The sequence below is a fragment of the Anoplopoma fimbria genome, chromosome 24 (assembly GCF_027596085.1).
Source record: "Anoplopoma fimbria isolate UVic2021 breed Golden Eagle Sablefish chromosome 24, Afim_UVic_2022, whole genome shotgun sequence".
NCBI lineage: Eukaryota > Metazoa > Chordata > Actinopteri > Perciformes > Anoplopomatidae > Anoplopoma > Anoplopoma fimbria.
In genome coordinates this window covers 10,527,712-10,553,869 of record NC_072472.1, presented here as the reverse complement: position 1 = coordinate 10,553,869, position 26,158 = coordinate 10,527,712, and the positions used below count along the sequence as shown (strand labels likewise).

Here is a 26,158-nt window from a genome sequence, read left to right as displayed (position 1 = left end):
GGTCTGACAAGAGAGAATGGCAATCCTGCCTTTAAACTGTCACTAGGACCGACCGTGCCGACGATGAATCCAGCAGAGCTCCGGGCTCCACGGCGAAACACTGAGCAAGAGAATGTGAAGACATATTTCAGGTAATTCCCTCTCTCTATGTGTGTGTGTGTGTGTGTGTGTGTGTGTGTGTGTGTGTGTGTGTGTGTGTGTATGGGGATGTGGGAATAGGGGATGTGGAGAAGGGGGAGGAGGGAGGAGAGGAGAGGAGAGGAGGAGGAGGGGGAGGCTGTGTATGTTGGGGTGCTTTGTAGCCTCTTTTTTTTTTTTTCTTCTTTCTCTTCTGCTCCTTCTTCCACTCTTGCATTCTGCATTTCATCAGCAGCCTTTCCCAGATGGAAGTGGATGCATGCATGAGATGTATTATTTGTGTGATCATATACACCCCCCCCACCCCACCCCACCTCCTCCCCTCCTCCCATCTGCATCACATCATCTCTGTATGCACTCCCTTGTGCCTCGCAAATAGCATCTCTATTGATGGGGAGGTGTTAGAATCAATGGTGGTGCTTGTGCAGGGGCCTTGTGTGTGTGTGTGTGTGTGTGTGTGTGTGTGTGTGTGTGTGTGTGTGTGTGTGTGTGTGTGTGTGTGTGTGTGTGTGTGTGTGTGTGTGTATCAGACCTGGAGAAATGCAGCAGCTGCAGTGGCAACACTGGAACAAAAAAGAAGCAATGCTATTTTTGGGTCTGTAGACCTAGAGGCTAAAAGGATGGATCAGAGCGGTGTGTGCTGTGGATTTGGGGGGGTGGTGGTGGTGGTGGTGGTGGTGATGGATGGTTAACGTGCTGATGGATGCTCTTTTGTTTTTTCTGCACTGCCTCACCTATGGCCTTTCTAGGGAGGGTTACTTGAAGAAATGTCTTTTATTTCCATTTAAGTCATTCACACACACACACACACACACACACACACACACACACACACACACACACACACACACACACACACAGATGAGACGTGCCGCTGTCTCCTGGCTTAAAAACATGGATGTGTGTAGCAGTTTCATGGCGGCTGTAGTGACAGGGAGATATACAACATCTGGTCACCTGACTTCATTGGGGAGCGGAGTGGGGGCTGGGGCCGGTCCTATGAAAGCTGAGCTACTCTGCCTGGGATTCTTCCACAGTGGAGGTGGAGGGTGGAGGTGGAGGAGGAAGGAAGGAAGGCTGGGCTGACAGCGGTGAATGCGTGTCTCCCCCATCACTTCTGCCCCTGTAGATTGTGGCTGTAGAGAATAAATGTGGAGGGAGACTCGTCTCCGAGGGAGCGCAGTCATCCTCCGGTTTTGAGGAGCAAGCAGGGCCTGATGGGAGACCTGTTGTCTGGGGCTGTCGTGTGAGAGAGGGATGTGAGGGAGTCATGTCAGTGATGGAGGGAGGCTGAGATGAGTGTGGAGGGGAATTGGGGGATGGGACGCTGAAGGTGCTACTCCCTTTGAACGTTGGCCTCTTACATTGATATGGATGTGATACTTGCCCTTCCATTCATCACTAATCTATCTGAGCAGACGCCATGACTACACTCATTCCACTGCGCTCCCTCAAGAGCTCTGTTTTGTGTCCACAGCTCTCTTTTTTTTGATGGAAATATCAAGTGTCCCCAACCACCAACATGATGGCCCCTCCTTTTGTCGTCTTTTCCGGATTCAATAACATAATTTGATGACCTAAACTGTTGTTTCTTTGGAGTATAATTGGCTAATTTTGTCAGTGCCTGACATATTTTGTGCCTTTTTACACTTTACTGGTCTTTGCAGAAGACAACCAGGCCCACAGCAGTAATGGTGTCTAATGGTGAGACAGTCAGACAGAGGTGCTGCGATACACCATTAGAGTGTTTGGTATGTATACATCCTGTTGAAGCGATCTGTGAAATCGTTGCTGGGTAATTGGCGGCCGCTCTGGGTCTCAGACACCGTGCTACACATGCCACAGTCATTATATATTCATCACACCTTTATCTACACCGGTCTGTTCCAGGCAAATGGACAGTGTATAGCTCTGCTTTGTGTATGTGGGTCTGGGTAGAGCCATCATTTCAAAGTATTCACAGAGGCCTTTGTTTCAGTGTAGGTAACAGGCACCTCATGAAAATTTTATACCTGCAAAGAAAGCTCACAGGCTTAATCTGCCTGTGCACTCTGTAATACTACAAATAAAAGTCACACTGCTGCCTTAAGCATACTGTTTGTAGTGTAAACAGGAATTGTGGAGGCACAATCGAAGCATATAGTGGCTTGGCTTTTCATTCAAATGTTTTCACAACTGACCCTTGTGTGCAACTTGCATAACCAAAACAACTATTTTTTTAGAGATGCACCGATACCTGATATCTGTCCAACACTGACTCAAAGAGCTGGATCGGGTATCTGTGACAATGTGCTAATCTGGTATCAGACAATAATTACTTACAATCCAGTACATTTATATCTATGTATTTATTTGTCACATTTAGTTTTACAACGTTATGAAGGCAATGCTTAAGTCAAGCCTGATGTTTGACTTGAGCATTAAACAATGATCCCGGTCACTTCCACACAGCGAGGCATACAGCTTATTAATAAAAACACTTGGATCGGATCGGCACTCGTTACTGGCCGTTACCCAAAGCCCATGAGTCTGAAAAAGTCCCTCATTTTTATTAACTGTATAATTCCTGTGTAACAGCTAAAAGTTAGAAATACCTTACAGGGTTGAATTTAAGGAAACATGGAGAGAAAACTATGAACTAAACATCCACATATGGATTGTTATCTACAGTTTTTTTTTGTATGCTACTCTAATAAATGATGGTTTATGTTTTCAAGCTTGACAAAAGAAATGTGACATTTTGCTTTAATAATGGGTTATTTTATTCTATCTCGATTTGTCAGACAGGTATTTTGTTGCAATGCTACCTACCAGGACCTCATTATCTCTTTGCCTACTTGGATAAATGTACTAGACTTTTCATTCTCCTTTGGGTTTTTGGGGGTTTTTAGTGCTATTATCTGTCCAGACCTGTGTGAACAAAATCAAATATCTAATCTGCCACCACATACAAGCGTAAAATGTCCCACACCTTTATTTAACATGATCATAGACAGCACATCAGAACTTTATTGGTTTCTTTTTTCAGTACATCTGCCCGTATGTCTCCGTGGCTGTTAGCGTGCAGTTCTGGGCTTCCCCTTGTTTTCCACTGGCCGGTGTAACCCAACACACACAGCTTCTCTTACCTCACCTCAGCTAACAAAAGCAGCAGACACAGAACCTCATCTTGGCTCGTAGCCTGCTAACTGGGCCGCCTGAAATACGATAGTAGGACCCACAGCACACACACACAAGTGGGCCTCCATCTGTTGAGGACTTAGTCTGGGTGAGTTATGCTGCTATTGTTCTGTGCAGTCGCCGTTCAGGACTCTCGTTGACGGTTTGTAAATGTGTAGTGGCCTCATGTGTGGTGTTTGTGTGTGTGTGTGTGTGTGTGTGTGTGTGTGTTTAAGGGGCATAGGCGTCTAAAGCGGAGCGGTAGTCTTGTGGTAGGTGTGTCAGCGCTACAGTCTGTGTGTTGTGGATTAGCATGTAGGATTGGAAGCCATCTGGCCATTTTGTCTCGGAAAGGGGAGGGGGGGGTGTAAGTGAGAGAGATGGATGGAGAGAGACAGGGAGAGAGAGAGAGAGAGACAGAGACAGAGGAAACACTCACACACTGACACATTGACACAGCTCCTTTCGTAATCTCCCTACTTGATGTCTGTTGCTACTTATAATGAGGTTGTGTGTGTGTGTGTGTGTGTGTGTGTGTGTGTGTGTGTGTGTGTGTGTGTGTGTGTGTGTGTGTGTGTGTGTTTATGTGTCCTTCTGTGCACTTTGTGACAAAGACTGTCCCTCTGTGACTTTTACTGTTTGTGACGCATCAAACACAAATTGCAAAATGTGGCCCTCGAGATAGTCAGAGCAATCAATGTCTTGGGAGGATTCGAGGTTGCTGGAAGTGAGAGGTGTTTAAGCCTTCACAGTAAGATGATGCAACGGGGTGAAGACGCTCCAGATGGATAAGAGACCGGAGAGGAGAAAAATAAAAAAGAGGGTGAAATGTTGCAGAGGAGGAAACAGGTTAAGAGATTAACAAGTTTCACTGGGTCAAGAGTTTGCAGAGAGTTTGCAGAAAGGGGGTCTGAGAGAGAATGAGAAGACTGCTGAGGGCCCCAGATGTGGATAAAAATTTGACTTTTTCCTTCTATTCCATAAGAAAAATTTCTATGATTGTTATAAGCACACATTTTGGCCCTCATTCTGTTTTTATATAAGCTGTATTTCCTGAGATGAGAGCTTCACATACGCTCCAGCTATAATATTTAAACGAGACGGTCATTTTCAACTGAAATTGTAATGCAGCAATAAGTATGCTACAAGTATGCTCACAAAATTAAGCTGAATTACTGAATAAAAAAAAAAATCTGGGCACACTTTTGGTACACAATAATAGCAAAGCGGTTGCCATGGCCACATGATTTGTAACTCCAAAGCAGTCACACTGTTTCTTTGCTCACAAGTAAACTGTGAGTAAATTCAGTTTCTTTTTCTCAGCTGCATGGAGGTGTAACTACTGTGTGTGTGGCAGCACACTTTACCTCTCAGTGGTTTTTGACTTGTTGATGCAAATGTTAGTCCCGTGTTTGTCTTTGCAAAATCATTATGCAGCTATAGGCGTTTGGCAGCGTTATCAAAATGAAACCAACGTGTAGTTGTAGAGAAGACACAACAGGTAGACTGTATGATGTCCAGTATAAAGTTGTAGAACGTGATACAGAGCCAGACTGTATATAATATAGAGACACACAGAAGGATATTACACATAATCCCAAAACAATATGTTAACTGACCTTGCATACATGAACACTAAACATTGCTTGAAAAAGTAGGGTCACAGCGAGCTCGTATAAACTGTTTTCTCCTCTCGTGTTCTCTTACAATGCATTTTAACCCTTTCAACGTAGACTCAGAGCAGGTGCACCAGCTGGCCTTGCAGGAGGGAATCCACTCCCCTCTCTGCCTCCAGCTGGCACTCAAACATGCCAACCCATGCCACACTAATGCAAAAAAACCACAACACACTTTTGTATCTTAAAGCGGGAAATAAGAGCCTTACCTGTGCTTTGTGCTTGTTAGGCACAAACCTAATGTAATGAAATCATTGTTTTTTGGAGTAAGAGGCCAAACTTTAGCTTGATTCAAGAGGGACTAGTAACTGTGAAGGAGCGAGGACAGGTTTTTGATCATATGAAACCAAACCTTGTAAGCTTGTCATGATTGCTTGAATGCTTTTTTCCAAGTTCAAGGAGAGATATGAAATTAAATTCTACAGTACATTTGAAATTCATAGATGCTGACAGCGAAGGTTGGCCTAGAAAGTGTCAGTTTGAAGGATGGTTGGGTCACACACAGGGAACCGTTGGTGTCTCCTGCTTGACATCTTGAAAACTGATATATTGTATGGTTCTTTACTGTCAGAGGACTCATTCCATTCATGTTTTCATGGTTGCAACAATCAACAGGGGGTATAACTATGAGGGTTAGTTTGAATTGCAAAATTGTATGAAATATTCCATGTTTTGAGCATCCCTGCAGCCTAGTGCTCCAAGACACATGATTTATAACTGCAATGTCTTCTGTTTGATTATGCTGCTGTCAGCTGTAAGTCTCCACCACCAACTGTCAAATAAAGACAAAATGCCATAAAAAAGAAAGGCCAGGCTGTTGAGTTTCTGATATAAAGCATCCATCTTGTGTCTTTATTCTGGACCTGAATGCATGACAATTCATAATTACAATGTCTGAAAAGTAAAAAGTAAGAGTAAAACATTAATGCAAAACTACTTTATATATATATATATATGTATATGTATGTGTGTGTATTTAAACTTTATTTATCCAGGATAATCCTCAATCCTGGCAAAGATGGTTGCATAAAAAAAAATTAAAAATAAATACTGGCATTCCATTTTCATAGACATTTCCCACCTGACAAAATAAACTCACTTTATGGCACTTTTATTCTATCGGTAACTCATCCCAGCAGCTCAAACTGCCAGAACACGATGCACCGTGGTTTTGTTAGCTGCACTGTTCAATAGTTTAATTTCATGCTTTTAATCTGATGTTATTTACATTCTGCAAAAAGGATGTGTGCACACAGCTAATTAAATAACCCCAGAAAAAGCGTACCAAAACGATTATTTTGAGATGTTGATTAAAAAAAATCAGATAAAAACATAGAAAACTAGCAATGACAGGTAGTCTAACTGGGTGCGTCTGTGCACACACACACACATGCATGTGGGGCTATAAGAGAGCAGCACAAGGGCGGGCTCACCCAAACTAAATATTAAATGACAACAAGCTCACAAGCCTCTCCAGCAGTGGAGGTATGGAAAGGAAGAAGCCTGGAATGAGAGTCATGGTGGGTTGAAGGCTGTGGTGAATAAATGGGCCTCCAGTTTTTTTCTGCTTTGTTTTGAATGTAAGTTAATGGTAAGTAAGTCAGATATGGCGTGGTGATATTTTGAATCTGCGAGAGTAGTAGGTTTTTATCAAATCTCATTAGTGTTGTTGCTGATCAGCATTGGACAAAATCAATGTAGAATTAACATCCAAACAGAAGGTGCATTGCAGCAATCCTATTTAGATTAAAGAGGGAAGGATTGGATCAGAAGAATAATGTGCAATCTCAATTTAAGATGTTGAGATGTTTTGGACTCTTTGTCTTCAATCTTTATAAATCAAGAAAGACAGAAAAAAAATCTAGTTTTGTAACTGCTGTATGACCTAATTTCATTTCTATGCAATAATAATAACAGTATTATATGACATAAGGTTTAAAAGTCGGTATGCATAAGCTATAATAACACTGGGTTATCCAGCGTTTTCTAGAGAATCTATCAATAAAAAAGCCTCAATGAAGTGAAACAAGATCCGACAGACATCTGGCTGGTGGCTAATAATAGATCCTTGTTTACCAATTATAGATGTTTATGCACTGAACCGCTAGTTATCAGGTTCAGTTTGAGTAAAAATACCTTTAAAGGGTGTGTGTATCGAGAGTTTTTTTCAGATCTCTGAGGGATGTTATGTGGGAGGTCAGTGTGAATGGACACAGATGAACTGTGGTTTGCTTTTGATATTGTGTAATCATGCTCTAGTTAACATATTATGAACGGGTATAAGCCTTTTATACCAACACGATTAAAAGATATTCAACATTTCCATGGCTTTCTCCCAAGGCATGTGTATCAGCTAAAAATAGAAGTTGGAAGATAAGTTTGATTTAAAAAAATGTGTTCAGTAATGAAAGACATGACTCTGATGCTGTGATGTAATAGACAAACAACGAAAGAAATAATTCACACTTTATGAAAGGTGACAACAACTGAATCAATATGAATGAATATGTAATGAAGCTTTTTTCAAGCATCATTAATAGGTTATCGAGTTTATATTTGTTGTTGCTCTGTATAAGGTTTTTGCTGCTGCTTAACATAGTTGCAAAAATCTTTACACAATCAAACTTCCCCCCCATAAAATGAGAGACAGGAACTAAAAGTGAACTCAACAAGAGTCATGCTTAGTTTTTTTCAAATTGAGAATAATCTCACACAGTCCTGTCTCACCTGCAACCTGAAGTAAGCAAACTGATGAGATCGCTCTGACGTGTCCCTTTCGTGAACCAAACATTGGCAGCTGTATGCAAAGCAGAGTTTTACAGGAGGGGGGGGTACAAAACCAGAGTGGTGGAGCCTCGCCAGACAAAAGATGATGTGTCAAACATTTTCATATCACAGTAACCAAGTCACAGACATCAATTGTGTGCAACAGTAGCCAGCTGTAGTTTGATGTTTTGGAGATTCCAGGATTTACGTTTGTTGTGTGTGTGTGTTATGCTTTTATGTCACTAATCGACTGAGCCTGACAACAAACAAGATATAAAGTGTTAATTAGTGAGCTTTAGAGGTGCTGGTAGGTCGCTTTAGTTACCTTAAGAGGAAGCCAGGCTTGTGGTTTCTGGTCTATTATGCTAAGCTTAGCTAATATTTACCACACAGATAGGGGAGTGGTATCAGTCTTGTCATTTAACTGACAGCAAATAGGTGTTTCTCTAAAATGCTACTCCTTTAACTGCTATGGTCGAACTTTCTTTCAACCATAGTTTTTTTGGGGGCTTTCAGCACCAAAAGCCGAGTGCCATCTAGTTCCACTATATTTGAGTGAAGGCAGACATCTCTATGGCCAATATCTCAAAAACTATGACACTCACGCCAAAATCAATCTAGATTGATAAATAGCACTACTAGTTAAAGTGAACTATATATATATATTGATGAGTTTGGAGTGATCTGTCGCTTTAAAAGGCCAAACTCTTTCGCCGGACAGCACTATTGATAGGACTGCGTTAATTAATTCCAGGACTGTTACTGGACGCAAACTCTGGTCCACGCCCATGTGACCACTAGTCCCAGAGAGACTGGACTCAGAGTCCTGTAAGTGATAAATCTTCAGGAAAAAGGTGTATATAATAACATAATAACCATGAGGCTCAGTCACATAACACTATGTTCTAAAGTAAAAAGCATTTTGACTTATGTTCATTTTTTTCTATGAACTACAAATAAAGGTGAGATTAGATTAGATGATTTCCTTGTTTGACCACATGAGATTTTGATCTTGTGACCATAATTTCCACTCATGTCAACACCAAACTCCTCCTCCCTCAACCTTCACTTGAAATTAAAGGGGGGATGGCCTCTGCACTGTGACTCTGTGTGTTCAATTCTGACCTTGAGAGGCCAATTTGTGCATGTTGACGTCCGTGTGTCGCCGGCCTCTAATGTCTGGGTGAAGTGTCTGTGTTGTATGAGGGTTGTCAAGTGAACTTGTCTCGTCATTCTTTGCTCTTGCTAACAGTAGAATGGGACAACTTTTGCTGCAAGAGGCCAGAAGAAGTACTGTAAGCACCAAGATGGAGGAGATAACAATGTTAAACTGCAGCTCCAGCATCCTCCCTTCCTCCTTATCCTTTGAATGTCCTCTAGCCGTCCATCCCATCCAAGTAATCAGCATCCTTCAAAGAAGCCCAGCCAAAGCTAAAGCCAAGTCAAACAGAGAGCGTGTCCTAATCAGGGGCACGAAGAGCCGGGCTTATGGAGCCCTCCCCCACTGCGGGGCCATTACTAGGCAGCCATGGCCTCAAGATTAGAGCCTCTCCCTGTGTTAGCCATTCAAATTCTGCATTAATGTTTAAAAGCAGAGAAAATGTCTGCTCTTCATGGATAGATTAATATTTTATGGAAGAGAAAATGTAAAAAAAAAAAACACATCCTCAGTAATGTCTAAATTGAGCCGGTGTGGCATCCCGTGTGAGTCTTTTTTTTTTTTAGATACTCGTGCATTCATTCGGTATACTGCTGTCAAAACGTCACATCCTACCCAAGCAGCATAAAGTTTGGTTGTCATTTCTGACAAATTTGCACATTTGAGATCAGTGTTACAGCTGCAATCATGGCAGAGATCGGTCTCTTAATGATCTTTGTTTCCTCGTCTGCTGGAATACTAGTTCAGCCTCAGTTGATTTATCATGTCGAGAGAGGAGCTTATGTGTGTTTCGGAAAATAGGAGCTGCTTGTTTCAGGGACAGTGCACTCGCTGACTGCTTGCCTGCTTGCCTGCCTGTCAAGTCTGCACAGTAAATAGGTCAGTGTTTTATGTGAGGGAGGAATCAAGTAATGTCTGGGCCTCCACGAATCTGCCATCTTCAGCTGTCTGACGGCTCTGCAGAGCTGCAGCAGGTGATTAGCCAAATAGCTACACGGCGGTGACGACCAGAGTTTGTGAAAACATGTCAAATAATTTGGTTGGTTGTGGTTTCCTGCTGTGGCTGCCTGATATAGAAATCAACAAAGTTAGACTCTGAATAGTTCTTTAGCTACATAATTCAACCACGCTGCTCTTCAATGCAAGTTGTTGCCGGAATGATCATATTGATGAGCATGTGCGTCACCTTCACTTTTTTATGTAAGTGTATTCTGCGCCGCATGTGCTTCTATGCAAAGTACTGTATAATCAATTGTATGATTAAACAGTTCAGAACCGCGTCATTATTTGTTTCGTTTTCCTCTCTGTATTTGCTGACCAGATAGCGACCTGATTGATTAGATCCTAGTTGCTGTTTTTTTTGGTCTTGCCATGTGCAGGTTATTGAATCCACATCTTTGCATGACTATATAACAGCTGTATGACAAACTGTAGTTGGCAAGAATATGTTAATGGATTAACAAGGGCTCCAGTCACAGCGGCTTTAATCTGAACAGGCAAAAAAAAGATTTGTATGAGTCTTTGTAATGAAAACAACTCCAGATAAAGTGGTTATATGTAAGGGATTATGCTGATTAAGATGAAACAGTTACAGTATTGCGTATATATGTTATTGTGTCCTACCATCCTTTGAACTCTACATTTGGTCTCATGCGTCATGCGTCACATACCGTCGATCAGGCTGTCACGTCTTTCTTTATTGCCTTGGTAACTTTTGTGTTTTGTTGTGGCAGCCATGTTGTCAGCAGCTCTCCGTTGCTCCCTGTCAACATTGAGACAATTCTTTGTAAACAGCAGATTTTTAACTGGGTTTTGTTGTTAGTGACACGCCTAACCCTCCAACCTAAGAGAACCTGTTTGCTGCTGTTGTCTGGACTCTCACCTGGAAGTCACCCAAGAAAGAAACTGCCGGCAGAGTCACCGCCACCACCAGCATCTCTCACAAGACTCTGGAAATACACCAGGACAATAATCTTAACATATAAACACACACACATAACATGTGTCTACCATTTATTGCATTCAAATTCATCTACAGCATGTTCTGATATTAAAGACCAGAGAACTATGGGCTGCTATGCACCTACTGATTTCCTGCAGATATCAGAGCCGTTTGTCCGGTTGATGTGTTCCCAATGCAGTTTCTGTATTACATTCTCTTGCCAAGTGAAACAAAATTGTTATTCTCATCACACCACCAGCAGAGGGGAACAAAAAACACTGTCCCGTTTATTAGAAGACATGAACATAGAGCCGGGAGTCTTTTATCTCAGACCAATGTTTGATCGTTTCCAAATAAGTATTGGCAGATATTTTGTAGTCTAGTCTTTATGAATAAAACATCATAGTCTGTTTAATTACACATGTATTGTTAATGTTATCTGAGGGAAGGATATCTGAAAAACTGTTCTGCTCTTACAGAAATAACATTTATTTACACATAAAGCTTATAAGTAAATGAAGAGATCCAAGTTAAATGTTCTGACGTGTTATCAGTTCAACTTTTACCAAGTCAGAGGACTTCAGTTTCATTTCCATTAGGCAATTATTAGTTCTTAAGTTCTGGTTGTCCTGTCCAAACAGGAAATTACACATTTCTCACAAATGTGTTTCAATATAAAATAATGCAATAATGTTACTGTAGACTGATTAAATCATCTTCTTATAATCAATATTCCATTTTCCAACTCTAATTCTAATTTCTTCATTCATGCGTTTGGGGAGTTAGGGTGTAACCGTCCAGATTTTTGTTTTGTGCAGAAAGATGGTTACATAAAATTGTAAAGGCCACAGTGAAGGCACATGTGTAATTTGTCAGAGGCAGCGATCCCTGTGTAAGAGCCGGGGAGTGGCCTTTGTTTGCTTATGTAGGTCTCCGCTAAGGGGCGGCCCTGGATGGCCCGCTTTCTGGGACGGTCGCGCTGCACATCACATGGCGGGCTTGGCCTCGGGGTGAAGCAGTGAAGGGAGTTTAAGATGGTAGTGGGACGGGTAGATGGAAGATGAGTGATGGGAGCGTTTACTCTTGCCGGTTTCTCTTAAAATCAACTCCTGGTTTCCGTTTTCACAAATGAGGAGAATCACTGGACATCAGACCCTAAACAGCCTCCATTAAAATATCAAATCTATATAATATCTAAATCTGCTGCACAAAGAATCAGATGTGTTAGCAGAGAATCTTTCAGACCTGCACCCGGCGCCGCTGTAACCGGATTCCTCATGTTACAATGTTAAAATAGGCCAAAGCTCTAAAAATACAACACATCTAAACTGTGACTGTGAGTCTTCTGTAAGCGTTTGATCTGCCTGAATGCAGCGAACACGTCTTGAAACGGCGTTGTCACATTCATATTACCCCCAGTTCTTCTACTTCAGAAACAAGAACTTCTCCAACTACTACTGTATATCACTTTCCCTACTAGCCCACATTCTGCTAGTACTTTGTGTAAAAAAAAAAACGAATTAATGTCAGACTTTTATGAAGAATAATACTTTTGATTCACATGTAAGAAAAAAAAAAATCGTGACAGTTATGCTGCAAGAATTCATTTATGAAACAAAACGTAACTTTCGATAATGTTGTAAAGAAGATTCACTGGTCCCAGCTCTTTTAATATGAATTAAGCTGCTTTTCTTTTACAGCATTGTAAATTTGATATATTTTTTGGGGGGCATGCCACAGTTGGTAAGATAGAATAAAGGAAGAACAATTTCAGTGACTTATTAAAGAAAAAGCTCACAAGAGTTCCAAATGAGGCAGTAGGTCCGGCAGGCAGGTAGCAGGAAAATCCAGGACCGGGACCATTAAAATACAGGAAGACAACTCACAGATGTATTTAAACAAACTGACAACAGACGGAGGAACTGGGCTGTATATGTAGCTAATGACTTATTGGTGAAGTAAGTCAGGTGAGCAGGAGGTGAGCCGACTGCAGGACTAATGAGAGGCAGGTGAAACTAATCAGGGCGGGGCAGGCAATCAACGCTGGCAGGAAAACAATCAGGGGCAGGAATGAGAGGAGGGTCACAAAATAACACAAGAAGCACTAACCATGAATGATATGAAGAAGTGAAACAAGGAAAAAAATGGTGGTTTTGTACAAAATCTTAAAACTCAACATTATGCTTCGATTTTGATATTTCGCACTATTTTCTGCCGTTTTTATAGAATATGCATCTCACCAAAGAAAGATGAGAATGTGTGATCTCGATTGCCATAAAGCAAGAAGCGCCATTGCTTGACACTCACTCTCTGACACACACACACACACACACACACACACACACACACACACACACACACACACACACACACACACACACACACACACACACAACACACACAAAAAACCCACAAAAAAACACATATGTACACACTAATATTCATATTAATATTAGTGTGTTTCTTTGTTTTTCTGAAACTTTCATACCAATAAAGCCACATTGCATTGATATATTATTGACAAAAACATTTAGTCCCTTGATATGGTATTTATTTACATTATGCAGGTAGGACTACTGGTCAAAAATCAAGGTTGTCATCAGTCATTTGTTTGTTTATCATCCAGAGGAATTTCATAACCTTCATGAGTCTCCATCTCTACCCAGATTTTTTAAAATACTGACCTCCCCGTCCCTCTCCTCTCTCTCTCTCTCTCACAGGACATTGTGAGTGCTACTAAAGATGTCTGATAGTGTCGATATTGAAGAGAAACCACCAGCCCCCCCCTTGAGAATGAACAGTAGTTCCCGAGACTCTTCATTGCTGAATCACGCCTCCAAACCGCTTCCAATGGCTCCCGAAGAGAAAAACAAGAAAGTCCGCCTGCGCTCCATCTTCCCCGGGGGAGACAAGAGTGAGTATCCTCCCCCACTCCTCACCCTCCCACACCCCACATCGGTTCACTTGTTATACCCGTTTGTGTATAGAAATACTAGAAACAAGCCTGTGATCGTTTTTTTGGTTGTCCGTCTCCTGTAGCAAACAAGAAGAAGGAGAAGGAGCGTCCTGAGATATCCCTACCTTCAGACTTTGAACACACCATTCATGTCGGCTTTGATGCTGTAACGGGAGAATTCACAGTGAGTATCTATTTCACCTGATAATCAAGCAAATAAACACGGACTGATGTGCTTCTAAAATCATCCTCCCATCTGAAAGCAGAGTCCCAGGCAAGCATTCATATAACCACAATCCTTTTGAGGAGACAGAGTGAGCTAATTTATGTATTTTCCTTCACATAAAGTTGGTGATACAAGTGACTTGAATGACAATCACTCTGTCTCCCCTATCAGGTGAAACCTGCACTGGAATCCTGCAGTGTTTCTTTTAGCTGCAGTTTCTCTTGGCAGTAGATGTTTTATTCCTACACAAGCCACGATATAAAACGATGACACAGCATTTTCTTTTCGCTTTTTTTTCTCAGTTTAATGCCTTTTACATTGAAATTTAATTTTTTTTTTTTTCAGTTATTCATATAGAAGGTCTGGGATAGTTTGTTTTTCTTTCTTTTTGGTGATTCTTAATGTGAGGTCCGTAGTTAATAGATTACATTCTAATCAAACAAATCTTTAACTCTTAGAATCTACAAATATTTTTAATACATGTCTTATATCGTTCTAATACCTTTCTCTTGTGTAAGAATGTATCATAATTAAGACTATAGAAGTGTAAGCATACATGAGGGGGTCATTGGCTGAGAAACATTTGAGATCATCTACTTTATGCCAAACCACTCACTTGTAGATATAATATATTTGTAATCTTACACTTAGACACTAAACTCATCTGTTTGACACGATCTAATGAGCATTTCTTGGCAATATCCCCCAAATAAAACATATAAAGCTCTTAACGTTTTTTTACTCCACAGAGATGTTTATTTAGCTCTCTTGGTATTTTTTTACTTATATTCTACTATGGTTCTTTGAACTTTGTTCATCCTACAAACTGGAGGGGAAGTTGTTGGAATGTATTGCATTATATTGTACAAGTGTTCATGATGTCTATTTTCAAACACCCGTTATGCTAATCATTTATCCTTGAGGTGATCCTCTGTTATGGGAAAAGCATTGACCTCATGCTTTAAAGAATGAAAACACATAAACTGATGTTACTGGTAATTTACTTACTTTTATTTATTTTAATTTGCATTTGAAACATGCATATTAGCATTATATTGGAACTGTAATACTGTAACATGTAAAACATGAATCTGAAATGGTTTCACAATACCGGGACTAGTCATATTTTTTTTACATCTTAAAGGAATAAATATTTTGATAAAAAAATAACTGATGAGCAATCTAAGACTCATAAGAACTTTTATACTGAGGAATATTGTTCTTGTTCTGGTCTATTTGACTTCCTGATCTGGATCAAGCACTCAGTCCAAGACATTAGTGACAAGAAGCTCCTTGTTTGTTTGATAAGCTGAGAGCTTATGACACACGCAGACCCTCATTAAGTTTTAAACCAAATCTCTGTGATTTCACTTCTGTCATGGTTTTCTGGGAAAGGATTTCTGTTGATTTGCTCTGTGATCCCCCTCCAAGTATCATCCTTTTCTGCTTCCATAGAACAGTAGACAATTTGTTTCAACAGTTGTTTTACGTTTATCCACAAGTTTACAAAGATGGCATGAATGAAACCCATTGTTGACCTACATTCAACACCTGTAGAAGTTTTACTGTCCACCATTAAAACATGCAAAACAAAGGCTACAAAAGTGTGAAAAACCCTCTTAAGATAAAGTCGACATTTCGGAATATACTATTTTTTTTAGATTTAGATGAGAAGCTCCATACTCTCATATATGTTCATTAAATATGAAGCTAAAGCCAGCAGCCAGTTAGCGTAGCGTAGCATTAAACCAGTAGCAGGGGGAAACAGCTAGCTTGGCTCTATGTAGATAAGTTAAAAAGTAAAAAAAAATCACTCACTTATTAACATGTTAAATCCTGTTTGTTTAACCTGAAATGTGAAAACAACATGTAGTTGTTAGGCTAGCTGTTTCCCACTGCTCTTAAAAACTTTATGCTAAGCTAAAGACAAGCTCTTAAAAATGCAAACCATTCATTTACAATATTTTGGTATGTGGCTTTCAGATAGTTACTCAAAGGAAACTGAGAATTATAGTAAAAAAGAAGTACAAAATCAATGCATTTCAGAAAATGTAAGGTTTTCTTCACCAAGTTTATGTTCTTCTAATTAGTGCAATATTAAGAAATATTTCTATATAAAGATTAAGGGTTGAAGAGCGGTAGGTTTGGGGATAGGTTGGGTCGATTGACAGCTGTCGTGATCGTTCGTCCGCTCTATTCACGCTCCTATAAGCCTGTGTGTGAGGCTCTACATCTACAACAGTTTCTGGCTGCGAGTGAAGGAGTTTTAACAACCAACACTTTTTCCTCAAGACAAACTTTGAACATTTGACCTCTATCTGTGCAGGGAATCCCGGAGCAATGGGCCCGGCTCCTACAGACCTCGAACATCACCAAGCTGGAGCAGAAGAAGAACCCGCAGGCCGTGTTGGACGTCCTGAAGTTCTACGACTCCAAAGAGACCGTCAACAACCAGAAATACATGAGCTTCACCTCAGGAGGTAAACAACACCAAAACACTAAAATAATAAATTAACTTCCACCCATATAACAAAAGACATTTCATATTTATTCTTATGTATAATATAAAAGATCATAACAACGTTCCTTTCTGTTTCAGACAAGTCGGCACATGGGTACATAGCAGCAAACACTCTGGTGAGTTATTTAAATATCTAAACTTAATTCGTCTGGTGTTGGTTAAACATAAAATATGCAATATAAATAATACGGAAAACACCATCAGTTAGTATCTGACAATATTTATGTCAGTTAATAACACCTACTATTTACGACTGACTTTTCAATGAATCATGATAATAAAACATTACTCTTTTTCTTTGAGGTTTCTCCTCTATTCCTTTCATTACGGGTTTTATTTCTGCACTGCATATATTTGATCTCACTAGACTGTCTGGTTATTACACGCACAATCTCAGCCACATTTCATTGTAAAATCTCTCACCTCAAAGATATATTTCCTCATGATTTATATACATATAACAATGTAATAAAAAAACAAACAAACAGGTAAGTTGCAACATTATGGCTTTATTTCATCGCCTTGAACCTCAGTGTAATTATGCCTCTCCGACTACACCGCCGTGAATCTCCCTCACTTTACTCTCACTAAATCTGTCTGGGCATAGACTGCGTTACTCTCCAGCACGTTCATTTCTCACTTCTGCCTCTAATGGGTGAAATGTGTGAGGCTTACCGTCCTCACTATGCGGCCTATTGCCCTGAATTTAACATACACGCCAATCGGTGTGCGGCTCCTGCATGGAAACGCTGACGGCTGTGAGAGCCGCTGCTGCTCATTGTTTATTTTTCCAATCTACTCAGCCAGATTTTGAAATACCGATAGACGAGGCTCAACTGCATCTCCAAGGACTCCCGCTGTGCTGACCTCATTCCTGGCTTTGACCACAGTAATCTATGCTTTGAAATGCCTTGGCCTGCACACACAAGGCCGGGGTGAAGAAGTGGAAAACCAAGTCTGTTCAGAGGGAATTCGCTGCCTGAGGCAAACTACAATGGGATCACTTAGTGTAGGGCTGTTGCTTGAGAGAGAGCTCTTTGCCAGTGAAGGGCAGGCGGGTGTGGCAGTGAGGCTAAAAGGTTGAGCGAGCCCAGTGAGGGTGTCTGAGAGCATCTCAGCCTTGGACTGTCACAGAGGTCCTCGGTCCGCAGAGGTGACTCAGCTGTTGGCTACGGTGCCACAGACTTCATCCTTGGCTTGGTCCTCACTGTCTCAGGAATGCAGATCTACAGGAGAGGTGCTAAGATTGGATCTATAGATCAACTTTCTCCTATAAAACAGGAGCAGTAACCCAACAGGAGCTATCTGATGCTCCCTGTCAGATTATTTTGAACAGCAACAACCTGCATTGCAGGTAAATATTTGAGAGCGGGTGTTCTGTTTTCCTCAAGCAACCTGCTTCTCTTACTATCGCCTGCTGCAGTCCATGTCTACTGCAGTTTTACTGTCTTGTCATTGAGGATTAAAGAAGAAAAATAACTTCTTGTAGTCGGATTGAAAATGTAAGATCTCTGTGTTATATTTAACTTCATTGAGCGTTTGTTTGAACAAGGCGTTCATGTCGTAGGTCGATCAAGTGCCTGACCTTGACCTTAGCTCAGCATGTATTTATAACAGTGGATAATGCAGAGAGAGGGGACGCTGTGTTGCATTATAAATCAAGCTTTGGTCAGAGCAAGTTGTAAATACGTTTCAGATTCTAGGATCTCAGTAAGACTTCACTTCCTGTGCCTGACGGGCTTAATATTGTTCTCAGTGTCCACCTCTACCAGACAATAGATTCACCCAAGAGATTGTCATGTCTGAAACAAACACTCTGCTTTTATAATGCACATAAATTAAGATGAAACTTAGGATAAATTGGCAGTATGTCAGGATCCATTTTATTACCTCTTTGTTGCTGCCGTCAGTTTAGTCATATCTTTCATGTCATGTTAGTTCTGCTACAAACCAGGAAGTCCAGAGTGTCAGACCACATGACTCCAGCATTTACCTATTGTTTATCAGATATTGTGTTAGCTTCACATTGTTCCTGACATTTCATCTCTTGTGTATTGTCGACATCGCTGTTCAACTTCACAAAAACCCTTAGAGTCCAGCATTGTTGGTACATGGAGGCCACGATTTTCACTCTTATAATTCCTTCACGATACCTTGCAGTTCAGTTGTGCTCACACAAGACATGGCATCCTGCCTGTATAAGCAGCTGAATAATATTATGTATCTGTAACAACTTAATTATGTTGGAATAATCAAGTGTTTAATACTGTTGCAGCGAAACATGACTAGTCAGATCAAACTGTTGTAAGTTGAGTCAGGTCTAACAGCCGCATGACTTTAAAAGACGTTTTTTTTTTTTTTTAATTAGTTTAATCCAACATAGACAGTTAATAGGAAATTAATTGAAGTAATAACAATTGCAAGCTGATGACGCAATGTTTTTTCATTACCTGGTCATAATTATGATGGCCATAAAACCTTTAACAGTATTCTAGAAAATATTTGTCCAATCAGATCACTGAAAGCAGTGTCATAGAGCCAGGTCTCTATGACACTGTGAAACAAGTGTCATAGACAGTGAAACAATGTTCCTGTTTTAATAACTTTTAGTATCCCAAAAAGTTCTGCAGTAATACAACTTTTTACTTCTTCACCTTGTTGTCAAAGTGAAAACCAGAACGCTGGTTTCAATAACAATGCTTCCCTGTAAGCTAATACAAGGTGACATTGACAACTGAAAGTTAGTCAAGTTGAGCTTAGTGACGTCAGCTTTATAACTAAATGAGTGCCGAAAAAAGTTTTTGAACAAAGAGGGTGTGGAAAAAAGAGCTAATACTAAATTGTAACAAATCCGTCAGTATGTATTTGACATGTTAGCAGGAATGGGTGCTTGAACAGAAGTGGAAGATATGGCGATTCAATAAAAACTGATTAAAACAAGAAATTTGAAAATATGTTCTAGGCTTGGGCTAGGACAGTCCTCATTATTTGTCTCCATCATGTCCCCCCCTCACACTGGGGATCAGAAGGACAATTAACGGACCTAATGTCCATCCCCTCAGCAGCGAACCCCTGCCCCTCCCCCCCCTGCCCCTCCCCCCCCATGCCCCTCCCCTGAAGTCCCCCTACTCTTAAACGTTGTGTGGGTTTGTTTTGAGTAAATCCATTTTCAACCTTCACATTCAGAACCGACTGCTGTCATCTGGGCCTCCTGTCAGCCTTAGAACCTGCAGCGCATTATTTGACAAGGTAACTCCTCCATATTACTTTCCACATAATGTATCTCTGCATTGGCTTTGTAGCTAAATTTGATCTCCTAATTTTGATTATTCAAACTGCAAAAAACACCACACATAAATATTTGATTTCAGACGCATCATCACTCTCTGTATTGAAATTTCAGGGGGGAATATATATATATAATACTTTTTTGATGTCACTGATGTGTTTGTTATCTTCCACTAGAGCACCTCTTATCTTTTTTTCAAATAGGCCGTCTCTGAAATGGCAGGGCAGGGACGCATGCCACAGAGGGTTGTGATGACTGTCAAACTGCATGTATGAGCTCACATTCTTTACAACCACCAATAATATGCCTTCATCACCATTGTAGACATTACCGCATGGCTCTGTGAGAAAAAAAAAAACAAAAGAATAACACACATGGCACTGCTTACGGTTATACACTCATCGCTGCACTGCAGTCTTGGCCCAGCTCTCCTTGGGAGCGGGTCAGAGGCCCAGTATGTCTGAATGAAGGACTGGGACTTTCCTTCAGCCAAACCCTTTCCCCTTTAATAACCAGAACTAAGCTGCACTGCTTCATTTATGCATGACGAGACTGGAAATGGATGAAATGTTTCCACTCCATAAGAGGAAGATGATCCAAGGCTAGCAGAGGTTTTTTCTTTAGGACGGGGGGAATAAAAGGCTGAGCATTAGGGCATAATAAATATGCCTGAGGCTTATTAATCCGACTTATTAAAAGGTATCGAGAGGATGTCTACAGCTCATCACCATATTGCACATTACTGCAATGTGGTAGCATGTTTTCTCCTCTAGCAGAGTTCAATACAGCAGTTTGGTACTTTGAAACTCATTCTCATCGTTGGCTCATGGAACACCTGACCCGAACGCTTGTAAACGTAAAAACGCTGAGATAAACTGCACTGGATGGCACCTCACTCTTTTAACGCTTGTCTCTTTAGCTCTCACCGGACTCATAACACTTCCCTTCACTATTAACACAACTGCTCCCAGCAATTTAACCCCGATCATGTATGTTTTTTTGGACACAAACTGTCAGATGTATCACAACAGATTAACTGTGATTTGTTAACGTTGTTATGTTATGCAATTTATGTCACCACTTTTGAATAAATTGTTGATATGATATTAATCTGTTATGTGGTTGATACAATCTAAGAATGAACTCCCCATTCCCACAGCTTGTATGAGTCTTTGAAACTCAACCGGCCAAAACTCAAAATCTGTTGGTGGTTGGTTTAGAGTTTGCCAGTTGTTTACTGCGGTAAACTGTTTAAATTTGATTTATAATACATGAATGCGCACATAATCCTTTCATCCCATGCTCCTACATGGCACATGCATCCAGACTCACTTCCATCTCTACCCTCCAGGGTGCCAAAACATCATCGTCAGAGCCCCCGATCGCTCCACCTGTGTCCGAGGAGGAGGATGAGGAAGAGGAAGAAGAGGAGGAGGAGGAGGAAGAGGAGGACGATGAGGACGAGCTGCCCCCGGTTATCGCACCTCGGCCCGAGCACACCAAATCTGTGAGTTTGTAATACGCTGCGAAAAGGTGAAACCGTTCTGCTTGCAAAATGCAAAAAAAATCCCCTCTGCATTTCTTTGACTCCTTTCTCTCCTCGTAGATCTACACGCGCTCTGTGATGGAGCCGAAGCCTCCCACCCCTGTGAAAGAAGTGGTGACTCCACCGGAGTCGCAGGTCCAGCCGGATAACACGTCCAACACAATGTACCGCCACACTGACCGCCAGAGGAAGAAGTCCAAAATGACAGATGAGGAAATCCTGGAGAGACTTAGTACGTTCTGCAGATACTGTTCATGAGCCACAAAAACAGATTGTCAGATGTTAAAATGAAACGTCTTTGAAATGTATCATCGTAAACTATTTTCGACTTCTTCGCTATGCCAGGAACTGTTTTGGTCTAGAAATCTTAAAATCTCTTGATTTATTTCATCTTTATTTGCCTAAGAACAATTAGATATAAAGATGTGGAGTTATACAAAAAGAAAACTCGTAGAATGTAAATTCCTCTTACGCATAAATCTGCACACTTCCAAGAACAATGCTGAGGACACGACTTCAGTGTTGAATAATTATCTGTGTAGTGATTCAGAAGACAGGCTGGATATTTGGTTTCCAGTGGTTGTTTTCCACATATTATTACAAGCTCACATATTCCTTGTATTTAAAAGAAATGTGCAAAAGAACAGGGAGCACTACTGTGATCAAATTTGGACAACAAAGTACTGTATGTCATTGACTGTGGTCTTCTCTAGACCGCTCCTCTCTCTGCTATATAACTTAAGCTCAAACTACCAGCATGCACTGTGAAGTAGAGATGCTTGTACTGCACTACAAGGCAGGGTACGTCTGAAATAGAAGGGTCGAAAACATTCTACACTGATGGGTTTTTTTGTGCATTTGTGTGAAAGCCTTCATGACTTTGTGCGCCCACACAAGCTCAATCCTCACATCTCTGCTTTCTCTCTGACTCAGGGAGTATTGTGAGCGTGGGGGATCCCAAAAAGAAGTACACGCGCTTCGAGAAAATAGGACAAGGGTAAGTTCATCCGCCATCATAAACTAGTCGTCACGGTTACTGAAAACAGAGCAATTTCAGGAGCAGTCAGTCTCGCCAGGAGAGATGGAGCTGTTGTGACCACTTTAGTGAGACAGAGGCAGAGGGAGGGCTGGGCTGACGGACTGCGAGAGGAATAAGTAGAGAGGAAATGAGAACTGTATCCTGAAATGGCCAAGGGCCAGATAAGCTCATCTCTCTCTCTCTCGCCTTGTCTTCTGCAGACAAAATCTGTGTGCTTGTTATCTGCTCTGTCATGCTCGCTATTTCCATATTTGATCAGGAAGCTCCTATCTTAAATAGTAGATAACTCTCCGTTTACTCTGTGCCAGGTTATCTTGTACTTTTTAGCACCAGGAACTGTGCGTTGTTACTCATAAACTAGCTCCTGACAGAACACAGGTGTAGCTGACGGCAAGAGAGAGTGGAAAGACCAGAAGACTAAACTCAAACAGTGGAAGGTTATTAGTATCGTGAATTACACTTCCAAATAAGGACAGAATGGCTGCATACCATTCCTATTGGAAACCATAAACTTTTTGAGCTCAGCAATGTTACATACAGTTTATTATGGAGAGCCAAACAGGACTCTGGCATCAAGTGTAGACAGTTTTACTCTGTGGAAGTTGATTATCTTATGACATCCACTTAAATTTAGCTATTATAGATTTTGCATCAATGGAATTAAGCTGTGTCAATATGCTTACTTGTCTCCTCAGACTAACTGAGCATCCGTTTGGTTTTGTTGTTACTTACTACCACATGAACTGGTGTTGAGTTTCTCAACACAAATTTAAATGATATATAACAGTCCCTTTAAGTTTAACTTTTTTTTCTGTTGAGTAGTAAATATGCATACAACTTCTAATTTGTCTTTGTTGAAGAAAATGCTATTTGTCTCTTAAATCTTTTCAATGAATTAAAACAATTTCAAAGATACCTGACGCTGTAAAGACAAGACAGTAATCATAGTTGTAGTTAAACAGAGTTGTTGAGTTGTGAGTTTTGGGGATTTTAGGCAAACTTAAATACATTTTCTTATGATTTTCATTAATTATCTTTGATTTGATTTTAATCTTTTGCTTCACCAGAGCGTCCGGCACTGTGTACACTGCCATCGACATAGCAACTGGCCAAGAGGTGAGTTTGGTTCTGATCAAACAATCACACACTGTATATTATTTGTCTTTACTTACCAAGCCATTGAGGTTTTCCTTTGATCTGAGCCACAAAATTCCTCGTCTGTTTTCTCAGGTGGCCATCAAGCAAATGAACCTGCAGCAGCAGCCCAAGAAGGAGCTGATCATCAATGAGATCCTGGTGATGAGGGAAAACAAAAACTCCAATATAGTGAACTACCTGGACAGGTCAGCTTTCACAAGCAGGGTCACATATCACGCAGAGTGAATACAAGCCTGAGGTCACAGCCTATTTAGGGTTATTTTACCTCAGAATAGATAGAATATTTCAGAAGTCTTTAGATTGCTTGTAGTCCAAAACCTAAGTATATTAATTTATTGTTATATAATATATATATGAGAGAAAAGCAGCAAATCATACAAACCCATATCGACTTCATAACACTCTAAAAAGACATTAAAAGGTATAATACACAGTTATAAGTGCTTTTTTAAAAGAAGGTTAAACGTATTTGATGTTCATTTGCCAGTAGCAACTGATTTGTGGTCAGAACTCGTGGTCAGTGCATGATGTTATCATTAAATGACATTGAAGGATCCTCTGAGACTTCTTCCCAGATCTCCTTTCTTCTTCTTCCTCTTTTTTGCCTTTAAATGATGGTCAGCATTCCTCATTTGGTACATGACTGCCACCTACTGTTTTAAAATAATTTGACCACACAACCACTCATTTTCTATCAATTATTTTTTTTAAAGCATCTACTTCACTCAGCTTGGATTTCATTACATTGGTCTTCCTGCTGTTGTTCACAGCTGGCAGTAACATGCATGAGCACCTACTGTGTGTTGTAATTGACTCTGCATCATGAGTTGTAAGTTGTAGAGCTGTTGCTTCATGCTCTCCTTCTTAGGAAGTTTTGATTTTCTACTAGGATGCCAAGTGATTTTTGATTTGTCCAAGCAACGACTGAACTTAAAACCCCAATATGCAACACATGTCTAAAACTGTATTTTTTCTTTCTGGCTTGTTTTAGTTACCTGGTAGGAGATGAGCTGTGGGTGGTGATGGAGTATTTGGCCGGCGGCTCGCTGACAGATGTAGTGACTGAGACCTGCATGGACGAGGGCCAGATCGCTGCAGTCTGCAGAGAGGTAAGAAGCCAAGTTTAGACATCAGCAATTCCCCCAATTACTTCTGTGGCAATGAAGAGCTGACCCTGACATTTAGATGAGCACAGGCAAACATTTTGACATGGAAACGTGAACACAAAAAGGGACTATCCAAATGTGTGTAGCACATTTTAAAGCTTTTTTATCCCTCTTTTTCATCAGTGTCTTCAAGCCCTGGACTTCCTACACTCCAACCAGGTGATCCATAGAGATATAAAAAGTGACAACATCCTCCTCGGTATGGACGGATCCGTCAAGCTCAGTAAGTCAGTTTTTTGTTCAAACATACAGTTTATTTGCCTTTGGCTTAAATGTGGAAGAATTAAAGTAAAAAAGCACCATTTATGAGAGAAAAGTGTTTGAGATGTATGTTCTAAGAGAGATGGCTCTGTGATAAATGAAAGACTACTTAAATTAAACATGGGTAAGTTGCAAGAAAAACAGTATATTTAATGTGATAAATCGAAATGCAAACAAAGACATAAAAACACTCACCACTGCATCTCTGCGCCTCCCTCTGTCTCCCTCTGCAGCCGACTTTGGCTTCTGTGCCCAGATCACTCCAGAGCAGAACAAGCGCAGCACGATGGTGGGAACACCCTACTGGATGGCACCCGAGGTGGTGACCCGCAAGGCTTATGGCCCAAAAGTGGACATCTGGTCTCTGGGGATCATGGCAATAGAGATGGTGGAGGGAGAACCCCCCTACCTGAATGAGAATCCACTAAGGGTAAGACACAAAATTGTCTCCCTAGTGGTCATACAGGATGAAGATTAAATATTCAGATCTATGCTGCCCTCATTTGACGGTCTGTTTGACCTCTTCCGTCTCTCCAGGCGCTGTACCTGATAGCGACCAACGGGACTCCAGAGCTGCAGAACCCAGAGAGGCTGTCATCTGTGTTCAGAGACTTCCTCAACCGCTGTCTGGAGATGGATGTGGACCGCAGGGGCTCTGCCAAGGAGCTGCTCCAGGTAAAACCAAGACTAGAACCTCAATAAACATACAAGCATAAACATACACTTATATCTCCTGCAGATGTCAGCAGATCCCACTAAAAGTCACATTTCGTTTATCGTTTCAATCCTTTTGCAGCATTCCTTCCTCAAGCTGGCGAAGCCTCTATCCAGCCTGACGCCTCTGATTGTAGCTGCGAAGGAAGCCATAAAGAACAGCAGTCGCTAGGGGGTGCCCCTCTGTCCCCACCCGAGGCTGGAGCCCTGCCTGTGATTGGTGTGCGTTCACGGGAGGCGGGGCAGGGGCTTGGGTGTTTTGGATGGTGGGTGACGTGACGGTGGCGGCACAAGGAGGAATAAGGGTGGGGGTTTGTGTGACTTACCGTGACAGCACAAGGACAAAAGACCCCCCCCAGGCCTCATACGTAGGACGGACATCTGGCCTTGCAGCCTCTCGGCCCATGCTGCTGGAAAAAGACCTTGCCTCCTTGTTTACTTC

General features: G+C 41.1%; 1 protein-coding gene across 2 annotated transcripts; it reads left to right on the top strand.

Annotated features, from left to right (window-relative positions):
• On the top strand, positions 1–26,157 carry LOC129113212 (serine/threonine-protein kinase PAK 3). 2 transcript variants are annotated; one of them, XM_054625411.1, is made up of 16 exons: positions 1–131; positions 13,561–13,754; positions 13,880–13,980; positions 16,349–16,502; positions 16,622–16,659; positions 19,730–19,792; positions 21,184–21,339; positions 21,439–21,610; positions 22,312–22,375; positions 23,485–23,533; positions 23,648–23,760; positions 24,567–24,684; positions 24,865–24,964; positions 25,236–25,432; positions 25,540–25,677; positions 25,799–26,157. In XM_054625411.1, the coding sequence occupies exons 2-16, from the start codon at positions 13,583–13,585 to the stop codon at positions 25,886–25,888; spliced, it is 1,725 nt and encodes a 574-aa protein (XP_054481386.1). In that variant the 5' UTR covers positions 1–131; positions 13,561–13,582; the 3' UTR covers positions 25,889–26,157. The 2 variants fall into 2 exon arrangements, with proteins under 2 accessions (XP_054481386.1, XP_054481387.1); XM_054625412.1 differs by lacking the exon at positions 19,730–19,792.
• Position 26,158: the final 1 nt, after the last annotated feature.